Raw genomic sequence first — 14,716 nt, 5'->3', positions numbered from 1 at the left:
AACCAGTTCTTGAGGACTTGTTCGTGGTAGCTGAATGATCTCTCTGGAAAAACTTTACAACCGCAAGAAACAGCCCTCCATTCTTCTCTGGCCTGCCTTCTCTGCCCTTGCCGCTCTGCAGCGAAGTTGTGCCAACGCTAAGGCAGCGCAGTGCATTTCCACAACACAATGTCAGCACAATCTTTCAAGCACAGCTCCTTCTGGGTTCTGCTTTGAAGAACTGGGCTCCTCCACATTTAAGAATTGTCCCTCCAGTAATTATTCGACTGTAGGCAAGGCAACTGTACAGAACCTAGTTGTGGAGCTGCCCAGTTCGTCAACGGGCGATATCCAAGAGTGACTGTCTGCTGGCAGAAGGGAAGCCCTTGGTGGATTCTTCTCTTCCCTAGCAGGACACCATGCTCCAGAGGGGACCACTCATCCTCTGGAGTAGATTTAAAGGGTGGGGTGACACTGCAGGGTGAAGGAGGGATTGCCAAAAATGGCTTCCCTCCCCATTATGTTGGCATATTCCCTTCAGTCAGCAGACTGAATATTGTCAGGTGTAGCTTCTCATGCAGGAATTCAAAAAGCTGCCCTTGCTAAAATTCTCACCAGTTCCGACTGGTGATTAGGCTAGACTAAATGGCCTTTGCGTCCTTTTATAGTGGAGATGCTAAACAGAAAACAAAATCAAAAACCTGGCTTTGGTCTTTCCGCTGTTCCCAGCTTGTGCCCCCCGCCACTGTTCTGTATCCAGCCAATCCATGGCAGAATGCAGCAGGACGTGCTTAGACTCCACCCACACAGGGTGGAACAATGCTATCTCCGCCCAGCAAGATTTAGCTCAGAGATAGGATGAAACTTAAGATCGTTAACAGATGCACTTGGGAGAGTTAAAGAGTCAGTGATTGGGCAGATGCTCCTGCATTGATACCTAGAACCCGGAATTCTTGAAAAGCTAAACTCTGTGCTCCATGCACCCTGCATAACCCCTCCCCCAGCCTGCATCAATTGGAATGAAGTTCTGTCGGCATCAGATTGCAGAGATTATTTCTCAGCTGGACATGAAAATTCATTGCACAGCTCATCCAGAAATGACAACAACCAGTTTGATGAAGAGTCACAACAGCTTCCTGAACTAAGTAGAATGAAATGGCTTAATGTCTAGCAATCAGACGTGCCTGTTCACATCAAACACTACTCTCCCAGCGCCAGTGTCATTTGTGTTTGCCAAAGCATTATATAGTTCTTTGGCAATCAAACAGCTGCATGCTTGGGATGTGATGTTACCTAATGCATGCATGTAGAAAATCTATCACGAAGCTGATAGCAGTCAAGCGCTCAGTACTGGTGAATATACATCCCATGCAGCAGTCAAACCATCTAGTTTTGTGAACAAGATTTCAATTTATTTATTAACAAGCGTCCACACCCGCTTTATTCATACTTTGATGGAAAACATCTCGCAACGTTTAAAAACAAAAACAGGTTCACTCATTATGCGTCTCTCCCTCCATCCCTGCTCTGGTGCCCGGGAATTCACTGTTGGTTTAGAAAAGGACCTGTGTGTATTCGCTCTGGTTTCTGACAGGATTTTTCATTCCCTTGTTTTTGGCAGGGATCAGGCCTGAGGCGAACTTGCTTTCCCTCCATGTCCGGCTGGAGATAAAGCATTTCCTCCTCCCCTCCAATGACGTTCTCGTTTCTGATGTGAAATGAGAGAATAAGGCGGGAAGAGATAAAATGGATGGCAGAATATCAGCAGGACATGGAAGGCGCTGGCCTGAGGCCCTTCAGAGGTTTTGGGCGCATGAGAGCTTTAGTCCAAAATGTCCGCAGAGGCCCAGGTTGACAAGAGCCATGCTACAGCATCCAATTGCAGTGGTGGGGCAAGCATGGCAGCGAGTAGAGGGGAGATCCACTGGCAGCAAGAACAGTTAAGATAAAACTTCATGTTTAAAAAATTAAGCAAACTCCAAACTACTAACAACCCTCAGCACCCCTAAACTACAGCTCCCGAGTCTCTTGGGGGGCTAGTTAAAAGCGGCATTTTACTGCTTTAAACACACAGTGCCGGTGAGGCCTAAGTAAAAATTGTGAGAGCAACTTTGGCAAAACTCCACTCAATTTCCATGAGATTTTAAAAGCAAGGAGGGGGGAACTTGTGGCTGCCCACGGCCATCAGCTCCAGCCAGCACCACCAATGGTCAGGGCCGACGGCAGCTGCGCAACATCTGGAGGGGGTCACAGGTCAAACGTCTCCCTCGCGGGAGTCAAAACAGGGCTTTAGAAGCAATTCACTTGGAGCTGAACAGGGCCCCTTTCTTATTCTGCCCCTCCCCCCCCTGCCGCAACACTCCCACCACAACACACCCCACATTAAGTAACCTCAGGGAAGAGTTGGGGCAGGAAGCAGGCAGAAAAAAGGAGGGAGGCAAAGAGCCGAGGCCACGCTGTCCCCCTCACAGGGGTTCTTAGGCCCAGGCCAGCTGCTCCCAGCCTGAAGGTCCCTGAGCGCATTGCAGTTTCTGGGATGCTCCCGATTGCCTTTTCACTGCTCCCCTGGAGGCAGGAAGCTAGCCCAAGCCGCCCTGGATGCCCCGGATCCGCCGAGCCAAATGGATGTCCTTGGGTTGGAGGGTGACCCGCTTGCCATGGATGGTACAGAGGTAGGCATCTTCCAACAGGTAGACGAGAAACGCTTCGGTGGCCTTGAAGGGAGAGCAGAGGAGGATGGGAAGAGAAGAGAGAGCAAGTGTGAAGGGTGCAGACAGTTGGCGGAGCCCCAATTTCCCCCCCCAAATGCTGTTTAACATCTACATGAAACTGCTGAGATTTGGAGCACATTGTCCACAACAGGCCAACGGCACATGCCACTCCTCCACATCTGCCGGTGAGGCAGTGCGTGCGCTGGACCGTCGTCTTGCCCCAGTAATGGACTGAATGAGAGCCAACAAACTGAAGCGCAATCCAGATGAAGACTGATCCAAGTGTTAAGCGGGTGGTTCCCTAGACTAGAGGATGGGGGGGGAGGCTACCTGCCCTTGATGGTGTTACACAGCTCATTGGACAATCGGGGCAATTTACTTGTGTTCCTGGTTTGTGTGATAATTATTCAGGTTTGGGGGGGGCGGTGGCGGCACAAAAGGCAGCACCAAACTTGGGCATCAGTTTGGGGAGGGATCCGGGGGAACAGGACTCATGCTTGATTCAAGGAGCCTTCAAGGAAGAACCAGCATGGAATAATGCCCTCCCAGTGAGAGAGGGAGGACAGGATCCATGCTGGGGCCAGAACTTAAAGGGATACCAAAATTGAGATAGGGTTGGAAAGTGGAAATGTAGTTGGATAGTATTGTGCAACAGCTAGGAAATTGAGGAGGCAGCAGGGGACGAAGAAGGGAGAGTGGTGGATAGGTGGTGAAAGAGCGGGAGTGGGGTGAGGAGTAATAATGGATGTTATTTACTGACTGATCAAGATGGCCCGAAAATGGAACGACCTATGGAACTGGCTGATTCATCTGGGAGACCCTGAGTCCAGGGGAGGGGGGGGGCTGTTAGATTTAAGTGTTTAAATGTTATTATGATAAAAGAGGGGTCACGAAGAGTCGGACACGACTAAACAACAACAAATGATAAAAGAAATAATATTTGAATGTATGGAAAATTTTTGGGTATAAATTTGAGGCTAAGGGGAGAAATAAAGGATAGATGGATGGGAAAATAAATTGAGATTTGGATTAAGATGAATTATGGGTGGAAGATAGTTGATGCTTTTAAGAATAGAAATAGTTGTGAGATAATGAAAAAAATGTGCTAGAATGATTTAAGATAATAAATGAAAATTGCTTAATTTGGAGTTAAAAATGAACCCAGTGTGAGGGGAATCGAGGAAGTCTACAATGTTAATTAAAATGTTAGATTGATATTGTTTTCTTAATGTTTTTGTGAAATGTGTAATGTTAGAAAATCAATAAATATTATTGGGGGGAGGGAGTTTGGGGAGGGATCCTTTGCTATCGCTTTGGCCTCAGGTGGCCTCAGTTATATAGCATTTTCATTACATATTTTTAGGCACCAGGCAAAAACATTCCTCTTCAACCAGGCCTTTGGCTGATTAACCAAACCTTGTTAGATTGGGGGTGGGTGGGTAATCCTTTTCTATTATTCTGTCATATATTTTGTGTTTTTATGTTGCTAACCACCCTGTGATCTTCAGCTGAAGGGTGGTAGGTCATTTTAATGACGCTAGCTGAGGTTGATGGCAGTGGGACTCTTTGGGGTCACAGGTTACCACATCCTGGTTTAGCAAATCCACTCCCATCATCAGGACCCTTCCGGCTGTCCCCCCCCCCAATTCCATGGGGGAAGGAAATGGGGCTCATACCCTCAGGTTACTACAGCCAGCCCCACAATTCTGCCCCCCCCACAAAACAACTACCAAGTGTCTGCAGGGGGGGGGCTGCCCTAAATCCTTTCCAGGGTTTAAAAATGCAAAAGTAGGGCCAGCTCCCTTTGCCCACAGTCCGCAGGGAGGGTCGGCTGTGGGGCTGCAGTGGCATGAGGGAAGGGGGCCTTCTGTTCTCATGCAAATGGCACAGTTTCATCACAACCTGCAGGAAGGAGATCGAGACGCAGGCCAGCAAGAAGGCAGCCAGCCGGGCCCCCCACCCCCACATCTCAGCACTTACCTCCTGCAAAGCAAGCAAGGCCGTTCCCTGCCATAGCACGTCAACCCCCCGGGTGAAATCTAGGCAGACCTCACGCACCATGCGGGCAAAGGGCAGCTTCGGGATGAGCAAGCTGGTGGACTTTTGGTACTTCCGAATCTCCAGCATGGCTCGCTGGCCAGGTCGGTACCTTCGCCTACGGGGACGCCGTGCCTGTTCTGCGGGTGGCGCCCGGCGGGGAGAGGCTTGAGGCGACCGCCCCCTGCGCGGAGATGTGCCGGGGTGTCTCCCCGGGCCGGAGGAAGGGGTCGAGGGGGACCCCCGGGAAGGAGGGGTGGAGGGGCGTCTCCCCCTGCCGGAGGGAGGGGTGGAGGGGGCCCTCCGGGAAGGAGGGTTGGAGGGTTTTCTCCTGGAACGCCTCATGGCACCGGCGACCCTTGATACAATCCTCGTCTCCTCCGTTTGAATTCTCGCTGCGTGCCCGGTCTCAAGCCCCCGCCCACCAATCCGCTCCTCGGACGCCGCCGTTTGAATCATCACAGCCAATCGGATGGAGAGGGGAGGCGCCTAGGCGAGAAGTAGGAATCTCGACGCGTTAAAGAAGAAAATTGTCAATGGGCGGCGAGGGGTGGGGGAGCGGGAGGGAGGTTTTGCTATGACTTTCCCTATTCCCTGCAGGGATTGGTTAATATTGGAGAGAAAGGCAGGAAGTTAGTCCAATAGAAGCTGAGAAAAGACCAACAACGAACAAGCCAAGATTTCGACTTACGAGGCACCTGCGGCAGATTTTCAGCGGGGTGAATGCCATCTGATACATCTCCTCATGAGTTTGACCAAACTGCGGGAGGCAGTGCAAGACAGGAGTGGCTGGCGTGCTCTGGTCCATGGGGTCACGAAGAGTCGGACACGACTAAACGACTAAACAACAACAACAACAACATCTCCTCAGAGCTCTTCTGCAATAAATGTACATTTATTGAGTTTAAGCCACTTTGTGCTGATTTTTTATTGATTGATTGACTGATGAAAGATAGAAAGGGCTGTGACCCATATCCCAGAAAAATTTAGGGGAGTCAGGTTACCTCCCAATTTCAAAAAGCCTTTTCACGTATTGATACAGAGCTGTCCCAAGACATTTTGGCTCCTGAGATGAATCACAAAATGGCACAACACGCCTTCCGGAGAAGGAAGGCTGAGTGAAGATCAAGGAGTCAGGAATTTTACGGAAAAGGAGGGGGGTGCCTGTGTAAAGTCTCCCTCTGAGTAAACCACGTAGAGAACGGAGCGATGCCCTGAAGGGGACCTCCCTCCGGACATGTCTCCTTTTGCTCCACCACTTTGTTTCACAAGCACCACACTACAGTAAATCCCGAAGCAAACCCGAAATAATGATTGTTTTCCCTTCGCTACGCCCAGTTCGCGCTTCTGTGTATTCTATGAATGAACAACGTATTTGAATAGAGCCGCGCTCTATCCAATCAGCGCAATGCAACAGCTCTGCAGTATCTAGCTCAGGCCGAGCTCTGCACGCTTCTTGATTAACCACTGACGACGTACTGACAGGAGAACAATGGACTGAAGTCTATTCGAAACCTTGCTATCTTGATAATCGAATTAGAACTGGATACATTGTATCGAGGCCAACCCACCTCGTTTCCGAGTAAAGCGGTCTGTATTAGACATAGCTGTCAAGTTCTCCCTTTTTTTAAGAGAAATTCCATTATGCTGAATAGGCTTCCTCGCGAGAAAAGGGGAAACTTGGCAGCTATGGTATTAGAAAAGCCTCAAATGTTTAGAAAATCGTAGAAATTTTCTGTCTTTACCGATTCCCTTCATTCCAACGCCATTTTGTAACTCTGGTCAAGGACTCTCAAATCACTCTCAAATGCCAACCATGATCGGCAGGTCACGTACTTCAGGGCCATGGGCGTGCCCAGGACCAAAGCTAGGGGGGGCACACCAGCCATGCCCCCCAGCCACCCGATTGGCTAGCTGGCAATGACGTGGCCAGGATCCCCCAGGAGGCATGGTCAATGTGCCCCCCCCCAGAGAAAAGGGGGCCATTTGCAAGGCAGCACATGGAGCCACCCGCGCTTGCACTCCTGCCTTGCCCGCTCCTTTAATGGCAGCGGTGACTAGATAGAGGCAGCAGCAGCAAAGCTGCCTCCGTTGAAGGAAATCTGGACCTGGGCTAACTTCAGCCCACACTCTTTCAGGTCACAGCGAGCACAGCACAGAAAGTGCTGCCCCACAATGCTCCACAGCACTTCATTTGTCATGCTTGACCCAGGAGTGGAGCCCCTGGCTGTGGCACAACTGTTCGTCGGGGTTGATGGCTGGGCGAGCGGAGGGTGGAGAGCACCCAACCCAATGCGCCTTGCCCCCGATGGGTGGGCACCAGCATCCTGGGTGGGAGCAGGAGGGTCCTCTTCAACACTTCCGGCACAGGTTGTCATACACCCAGTTTTTTTCGGACAATTTGCCAATTTTAGAAAATTCCGCCGGGATGCTATTTTTGACATGATGAATCCAGGATATGTCTGGGAAATTCCAGTCGTAAGGCAGCCCTACAATTATTGAATATAGATCGCTGGTATAATATAGTCTGGCAAACAGCCACAATGGAAAAAATTGTCACAAGAATTGAAGGTGGCAGAGAAAACATACTTGTGTGGTATGAATTTATTACTTATACAAATGAAACAAGACAGGGATGCGATGCAGCTACAACACATACTGCAATATGGCAGAGATAAGCGGGCAATATTCTTTAGTTATCTCCTATTATTCTGTGTTTTCCAAATTGATTGACTGAATACTCCTTTGAACTGCTTTAGTGTCATTACTTCATTATTTTGTACTGTAAAATAAAATGTTTTGCATTAACCCACTATTCACCCATTTTTGTTAGTCTTGGCATGTTTTATGTTTGCACAAAGAAATTATAATTTAAAAAAACCCACCTTAAAATCAACAAAAACTCCCATTATTCCTGACTGTTGGCCATCCAGGCTGGGGCTGATGGGACTTTGAGTCCAGCAACATGTAGAGGACACCCTACTTTGGCTAATCCCAGGATAGTGCTTGCTGAGCCACTAATGGCAGTGAGTGACACAGCTCTTTCAGCCACGGCTGGTTGGAATCTTAGCAGCAGTGCCTTAAGTGTGCAAAGCAGAGCAGAGCTGAAAAGGAATATTCTGGAGATGTGTCTCACTCTCATGATTCCACGCATTTTCATTATACAGTACCTGGAACTAAGGAGAATGCATTGCAATTCTTCTGTCCTCAGTGGATACGCAAATTCAATTTTCTGTACATTAGAGAGAAAAACAACCACAAGACAGAAACAAAGCAATTCCCATTATGGGGCCTAACGGTCAATTGGGAGGGGAAAGGTCAAGAAGATTAAAGACTGAGTGGCATAGCATCTGACAAGCTGTGACATAGTGACAATAGCTCTGGGGGTGCTTGCATTACATAGTCAACCCTATGCTTTCTGAACTGTACTACTCTTCCATCTCAGGATGAGCCAATGACAATGGCACTCTGCACAGAGAAATCCAAATCAGGAATAGTAAAGGTGGTTTTTTTTTACGGCATTGTACAGCTGCTGTGGCTTGGAGATGACTGGGAAGTTTTTAATCATTAATCCTCTGTGAGTGCTATAGTCTGACAGAGGAGACATAATCCAGGGTCCTTGAACAAATCTCGTGGAGTTTTGCTCTTAAAGAGAAAATGAATGAGGTTAAGTAGGGATTAGTGAGGCCACAGCGAACATCAGGTCTAAGCACAGTCACAATAGTGTTTATATGTTGATTTATAATAACAATTTTTAGTATAAAAATCAACTCATCGCACACTCCGCCCATGGTGATCATCAATTGACGAAAAGGCATTGACAGATCGGCAGAGTAGGCATAACTCTGACACACAGAAAGAAGGGGCCGGAGACTAAAATATTTGGTTCAGATTATGTTTCAGTAGTTCCATTTCATTCTGGCTCAAAAGTTTTTGCATTTTGTAATAGAAAGATGCCTTAAACCATTCAACAAGCTTTTTTTTAAATGTAAAGGCTGTTTCTAAAGTATTGAAATAACCTTCAGACAGTTCAAATAAGAATCTGGGGAAGGAATTAATGTGAATGGATGCAGTTTCTTTCACAATTCTGGGGAAGCTAGAAATGGCTGCCTTGTGTTATACTTTGTCACTTAAAAATATTGCTGACCGGATTTTCCAATGCTGGTGTCTCACAGTGAATTAGTTTAATGTAAAGTGGGATGTTGATGGGACTTAACTGTTATGAAAAATGAACCCCAAAATGCGTTGCCTTTTAGGAAGGACAGACGCGGGTCAGAAGCTCCAAAATTTGCTCTAAGTTCAGCTCCGCCGGGAAATGACAGAGACCACATGATGCTGTCAGGAAAACAAACTGATCCTTTTATTACAGAAAAGAAAGAACTACAGCTGTAGGGTCCCTGCCTCAAAGAATGTAGGAAGGAACCTCGGGAAATGGTGAACCTCCCTCTTATACCCTCCTGTCCCCACGTGAAAATCCCTTTACTGGGAGGGAGGGGAAGGACAAGGAGGATGGGTGGTGATGGGATTAACTGGGTGCAGAGACGAATATTTCTTCATATGGTGAGATGTCAATCACTCTCCTCCCGTTGTTGATGGGTTTCCCTTTGTTTGATCAGTCTAGATGGGAGTTGAGGTGGAGCCGTTCCTGGCAATTGCCGAGGGGTTGGGGTCCATCCGGCAGGTGTTTTCCCCCAGGTCACGCAAGGATGATCCCTGGGATTATGTAAAAGGTGACACTTCTGGAGGTTTGAATAAACTGTCCCAGTTAATCCATCTTTGTCCATGTGTGTCTTTTGAATCAGGATGGCAATGGGGCAAGGTTCAGGTCAGCTGGGGTCATGCACAGGTTATGCAGCATTTCCTTTTACAGGAGACATCTCTAATACAGAGAATTCTATGCAAAAGTAGTAGTCCTGATAATTAAAGGTTCTGAGATATAAAACAGTAATTCTAATACAGAGGGATACTAGCTTAAGCAGTAATTGTAATCCTGAGGCAGCGGATAGGTTTTCCTAGAAACGTTGGAAGGCACATAATGAAGGAACGTCTAGTGGCTACATTAAGGGATACACATAAGGATTTCATAATAAGAAGACATATAAAATGAGCAGACATATAAGCTGACCGGATTGAATTCCTATTACAATGCCGTTGCCAAAAATTAGGCCAGTGAAAATCTAGAAAATACTGGGATATGGTATAGTGTATCAGATGCAAAAAGAAAGAAAGAAAGACAGCAAAGGAAATGACTTCTGCACCTTTAACAGTTGTGTACAGCAGGGAGTTTCAGCAGAGCTCCATCTACTGTACTGACATTTCCTCTCTTCAGTGATATGAATTGTTTTCTGCTGCTCCAGAGAGAGATTGTTTTCTGCTGCTCCAGAGAAGCGGACACGGAGCAATGGATTCAAACTGCAAGAAAGAAGATTCCACCTAAACATTAGGAAGAACTTCCTGACAGTAAGAGCTGTTCGGCAGTGGAATTTGCTACCAAGGAGTGTAGTGGAGTCTCCTTCTTTGGAGGTCTTTAAGCAGAGGCTTGACAGGCATATGTCAAGTATACTTTGATGGTGTTTCCTGCTTGGCAGGGGGTTGGACTGGATGGCCCTTGTGGTCTCTTCCAACTCTATGATTCTATGATTCTATATGAGCTCTTCAATGATACGACATCATCAGGATGCTCTTTAAAACGTGAATGAAATAAGAACAATAATTGCAGTGAAAAAGACAAACTTAATCCTGAAAATGTTCTCTCTTACAACTGTAGCATTTACATATGGACATATGCTATCTTAAGTCAAACTTCTTCAATATCTTTCCTTGGTTGAGTCAAGCCATGTGAACAGCAGTATCACATGCAGTAGCTCTTTTCGAACTGTACCATTTCAGGCTGCAAGAGGATTTTCAGATGTCTGAATGTCTCCTTAAGTTGAACAAAAATAAATGAATCTTTGTACTGTACATAAAAGGGACCCGGGTGGCGCTGTGGGTTAAACCACAGAGTCTAGGGCTTGCTGATCAGAAGGTCGGCGGTTCGAATCCCTGCAATGGGGTGAGCTCCCGTTGCTTGGTCCCAGCTCCTGCCCACCTAGCAGTTCGAAAGCACATCAAAGTGCAAGTAGATAAATAGGGATCGCTCCGGCGGGAAGGTAAATGGTGTTTCCGTGCGCTGCTCTGGTTTGCCAGAAGCAGCTTTGTCATGCTGGCCACATGACCCGGAAGCTGTCTGCGGACAAACGCCGGCTCCCTCAGCCTATAGAGCGAGATGAGCGCCGCAACCCCAGAGTCGGACACGACTGGACCTGATGGTCAGGGGCCCCTTTACCTTTACCTTACTGTACATAAAAGTGAGCATGCTAGGGAGAAGATATATGCTGGTCTTTGCCACTAGGTGTCACTGCACACTTGTCAACAAGCTGTGAGAAGTGGCTCATTGGTTTTCACATCCCCACCCCCCACCCCGAAAATGGAATGTTTTGCTGGTGCAAGGCAGTGCGCAGGGGTACACAGACCCCTAAACAACTTGTGAATCTAAGTTTGGTCTCATTGAGGGGTAGTATTTCAATATGAGTAGGAAAATGAGAGTACCCCTAAACATTTTTTAATATATATATAGGAAAAAAAGCACTGGTGCATAGGCATACAGTTAAGACTGATTGCATAGGCCAGACTGTATTCCTTTTGCAAGCTGGCTGTTCCTTCTCCTTCTCCTTCTCCTTCTCCTTCTCCTTCTCCTTCTCCTTCTCCTTCTCCTTCTCCTTCTCCTTCTCCTTCTCCTTCTCCTTCTCCTTCTCCTTCTCCTTCTCCTTCTCCTTCTCCTTCTTCTTCTTCTTCTTCTTCTTCTTCTTCTTCTTCTTCTTCTTCTTCTTCTTCTTCTTCTTCTTCTTATCACTCGTAGCCGAGTAAGATCATCTTCCATAGACACGGTTTTAACAGTGAGTCCGTAAGTGACTGTGGAGGCCAATTCTGGACCCACACATCCTTCCACAGTGAGAACATTGGTTTCCGGGCGGGAGTTGATCACAGTGTGGATTTGCCAAGTGTGCCTTCCTCTTAGCACGTTTCTCCCTTGCGCCCTGAGTTCGAGTGTCTTCAAAGTCCATGACATCTTTGGTAAAGGCTGTTCTCCATATGGAGCGCTCGTAGGCCAGTGTTTCCCAGTTGTCAGTGTTTATACTACATTTTTAAAGATTTGCCTTGAGACAGTCTTTAACCCTCAGTCTTTAACCCTCTTACACTTTCCATTTTTAAGTTCGGAATAGAATAGTTGCTTTGGAAGACGATCATCAGGAATCTGCACAACATGACCAGTCCAGAGAAGGTGATGTTGAAGAATCATTGCTTCGACACTGGTAATTTTTGCATCTTCCAGTACACTGATATTAGTTCACCTGTCTTCTGCACCTGAGACAAGCAGGTACAGCTGTAAGATAGTGAAGGAGAAGCAGAAGCAAAGGGAGACTATAGTGCCAGCAAATGTCGCTGAATCCAAAATGTCCCTTCACAGGGGCTAGGACCTCTTCCTCCCATCTTTGGCTTCTCCCAAATTGACAGCTGCTGAGACAAATGGATGACAGACAAGAGAAGGAGAAAGTTGGCGACTGTATGCAAAAAGTTCAGCCTTTAACAACTCATTTGGGAAATAATTTGGTTTTTACATCTTTCAAATATTTTTAGATGTTCTTAACTTTTACAAATATTTTATTAGTTTTTAAACATTTTAAATACATTCCTATTTTATTTTTAATTGTATTGTTTTTAAAGATTTTGGCGTATGCCATCCTGGGCTCCTTTGGTGTGTGTGGGGGAAGGGTGGAATAGAATTTTAATAACAAACAAATAAATGAAATCAAGCCTGATTTTCAACGAAGTCCAAAGCCAGCAAAGGGTCTGAAAGAGAATGAGGCCATTTGGAGCAGGGGATACTGGGGCTCTCAAGAGAGCTTTCTCTCTCTTTTCATCTCGCACAAGGGACAATGAGCTGCTCCTACAAAGTGTGCAGCAACGTGACACGAATGAAAAGGGAGCACATGGCTGGAGCCATTTCCCACTCCCCATAATGGTGAGCCAAGGAATGACCATGGAATAATAAGCTCAAGGGAGCCAGCAAAAAGTTACATGGAGAAAACAAAAGGCCCATAAGGAAAAAGAAACCCTCAGAAATACACAGTTGGACAATACCTTTATTAGGACTAACTAAAATGCTGCAAAATAGTGCACAAGCCTTCGAGTTATCCAGAGCTTTTCATTGGGCTAGATGTTGTTACCCTCCTTTTCTAATATCTACCCTGGGGAACTGGAAGCTTTCTGGTTATTTTGCAGCGTTCAGGTGGATCCTAATAAAGGTGTTGTCCAACTGTAGACTTCAGAATGAAAAATCAGTAACCTCTCAGGTTCTAAATAGAAAGGAAGGAGGATAGGAGTGTTTTTTGAGGGTGGGAAATACAAGCAAGGTGTTTAAATCTGCGCCAGAATACTTGAACCCAAGACACAGAGGAAATGATTTCCACTTGAGAGGAGGAGGACACCTAACAGCTGACAAAAAGTGAGGAAGAGGCTCAGAAACAAGTTGCGCAGCCTCTCTTCTATCCCGCAGGCCAGGGGGTCTGGTGGACCAGAAGGTGGGGATGCCCCCAGGAGGTGGAGCGAGAGTCACTGGAGGGCAAAGTCAACTAATTCCAGGTTTATCTTTGTCCTTTTTCCTGCTGAGTTCTACAAGGGCAAGAGTCGTGAGACAAAGGAGGAGGAAGCTGCCAGCTGGTTGTGAGGAAGAACACAGGCAGCTGCGGGGTCCAGATCTGCGGTCCCAAGCCCTCTTTCAATCACTGCGGGCCATATTCTAGCCCTGCTTTATAGTCATGACTTTTCAGACGTGTTCGTGACCGTGTCTCCTGTGTATTATGTCAGCCAAGAAAGGACTAAGGTGCTTGGCAGCTGTAATAAAGCAATCTGCATTCTGAATTTTTTTAAAAAAACAACAACATAATTTTAACTTGATAAATTTTAACTTGATAAATTTTAACTTGATAAATTTTAACTTGATAAGAACCGTCTTTGTTCTCTTAGAACGGCAAGGGTGCCCACCTAGAGTTTCAGGGAGTTCCAGCTGAAAAGAAGCCTTGCCTGGCTGCTGCCTTGAATATTCCGACAGAAGAAATTAAGTGTTAGATTCTTGGTTTTTACATTGTTTTGTGATGGGTTTTAGCTTTTGTAATGAGTACGTATTTTAATACTGGTTGCAAGCTGCCCTGGAGATACCTTGATGTGTCTGTCTATCTGTATAATTATGATAGGATGTAAATCTTGCTAAGAAAGAAAAATAACAACAAATAAATGTGCCTAGTGTAGTTGTGAGTTTTGAGAACAGGAATGAGAAAGGAGCAGGTTTGACCTCTTTAACGAAGAGGAATATGCAGGGTGCAACCTATCGGCTCTTGATGTTCTAGTGATAAGGGGGAAGCTGGAAAAAGGAAGTATTCAGCAACGTGAATCTGGGGCAACTGAGGACAGTCATGCCTTATTAGAGAGAAAGAAACTCTGTGAGACAGGCTAAGGCAGAGCCAAGGAAAGCAGTGGAATGAAAGCAGAGAATTTGGACTGGATATGAAAAGAGACGAGAACTAGTGGGGGGGTGAGGGGGGGATTTGAGGACTGTTTCACACCAAGGAGTGGTGAGGCTTTCTTAGGGAATCTGGGACACTGGGTATATGGTATACCCTGCCTTAGGGTGGGATTAGGCAGGCAGGCAGGCAGGCAGGGGAGCCAACTTGAATAAAATATTGGGGTTGGGGGAGGTAAGTCCTGCCCCACCCCACATAATCAATCACATGACATGGTGCACACACACCATTTGAATGGCAATGCCCCCCTCAAATATTTTTGGGGGGTGGAGGGAGAAGGAACCTCACCCCTAGGAGATGGCTCCTATGCAGGGAGACATAGGTAGCCCATTTTGTCCTTTCCAACAGGAAAGGAAGAAGGACCTAAGT

The 14,716-nt window shown here is 46.6% G+C and overlaps 1 protein-coding gene across 1 annotated transcript; it reads right to left on the bottom strand.

Annotated features, from left to right (window-relative positions):
- Window positions 1–1,369: 1,369 nt before the first annotated feature.
- On the bottom strand, window positions 1,370–5,260 carry LOC118082567 (uncharacterized). The gene is made up of 2 exons (XM_035110265.3): window positions 4,671–5,260; window positions 1,370–2,693 (listed from the first exon to the last, which is right to left on the bottom strand). Exons 1-2 carry the CDS (start codon window positions 5,184–5,186, stop codon window positions 2,559–2,561), a joined length of 651 nt encoding a protein of 216 aa, XP_034966156.3. The 5' UTR covers window positions 5,187–5,260; the 3' UTR covers window positions 1,370–2,558.
- Window positions 5,261–14,716: the final 9,456 nt, after the last annotated feature.

Source organism: Zootoca vivipara, chromosome 3 (assembly GCF_965207765.1).
Source record: "Zootoca vivipara chromosome 3, rZooViv2.hap1.1, whole genome shotgun sequence".
Classification (NCBI taxonomy): Eukaryota; Metazoa; Chordata; class Lepidosauria; order Squamata; family Lacertidae; genus Zootoca; species Zootoca vivipara.
The sequence above is the reverse complement of the archived record's forward strand: the minus strand, read 5'-3'. Positions and strand labels throughout refer to the sequence as shown.

Bases quoted from the DNA above. Each gene is read 5' to 3' on its own strand.
- LOC118082567 (XM_035110265.3), bottom strand. From the start codon at position 5,186: ATGATTCAAACGGCGGCGTCCGAGGAGCGGATTGGTGGGCGGGGGCTT. The intron at 2,694-4,670 runs GTAAGTGCTGAG...TCTCCCTTCAAG, and splicing joins CCTTGCTTGCTTTGCAGGAG to GCCACCGAAGCGTTTCTCGT.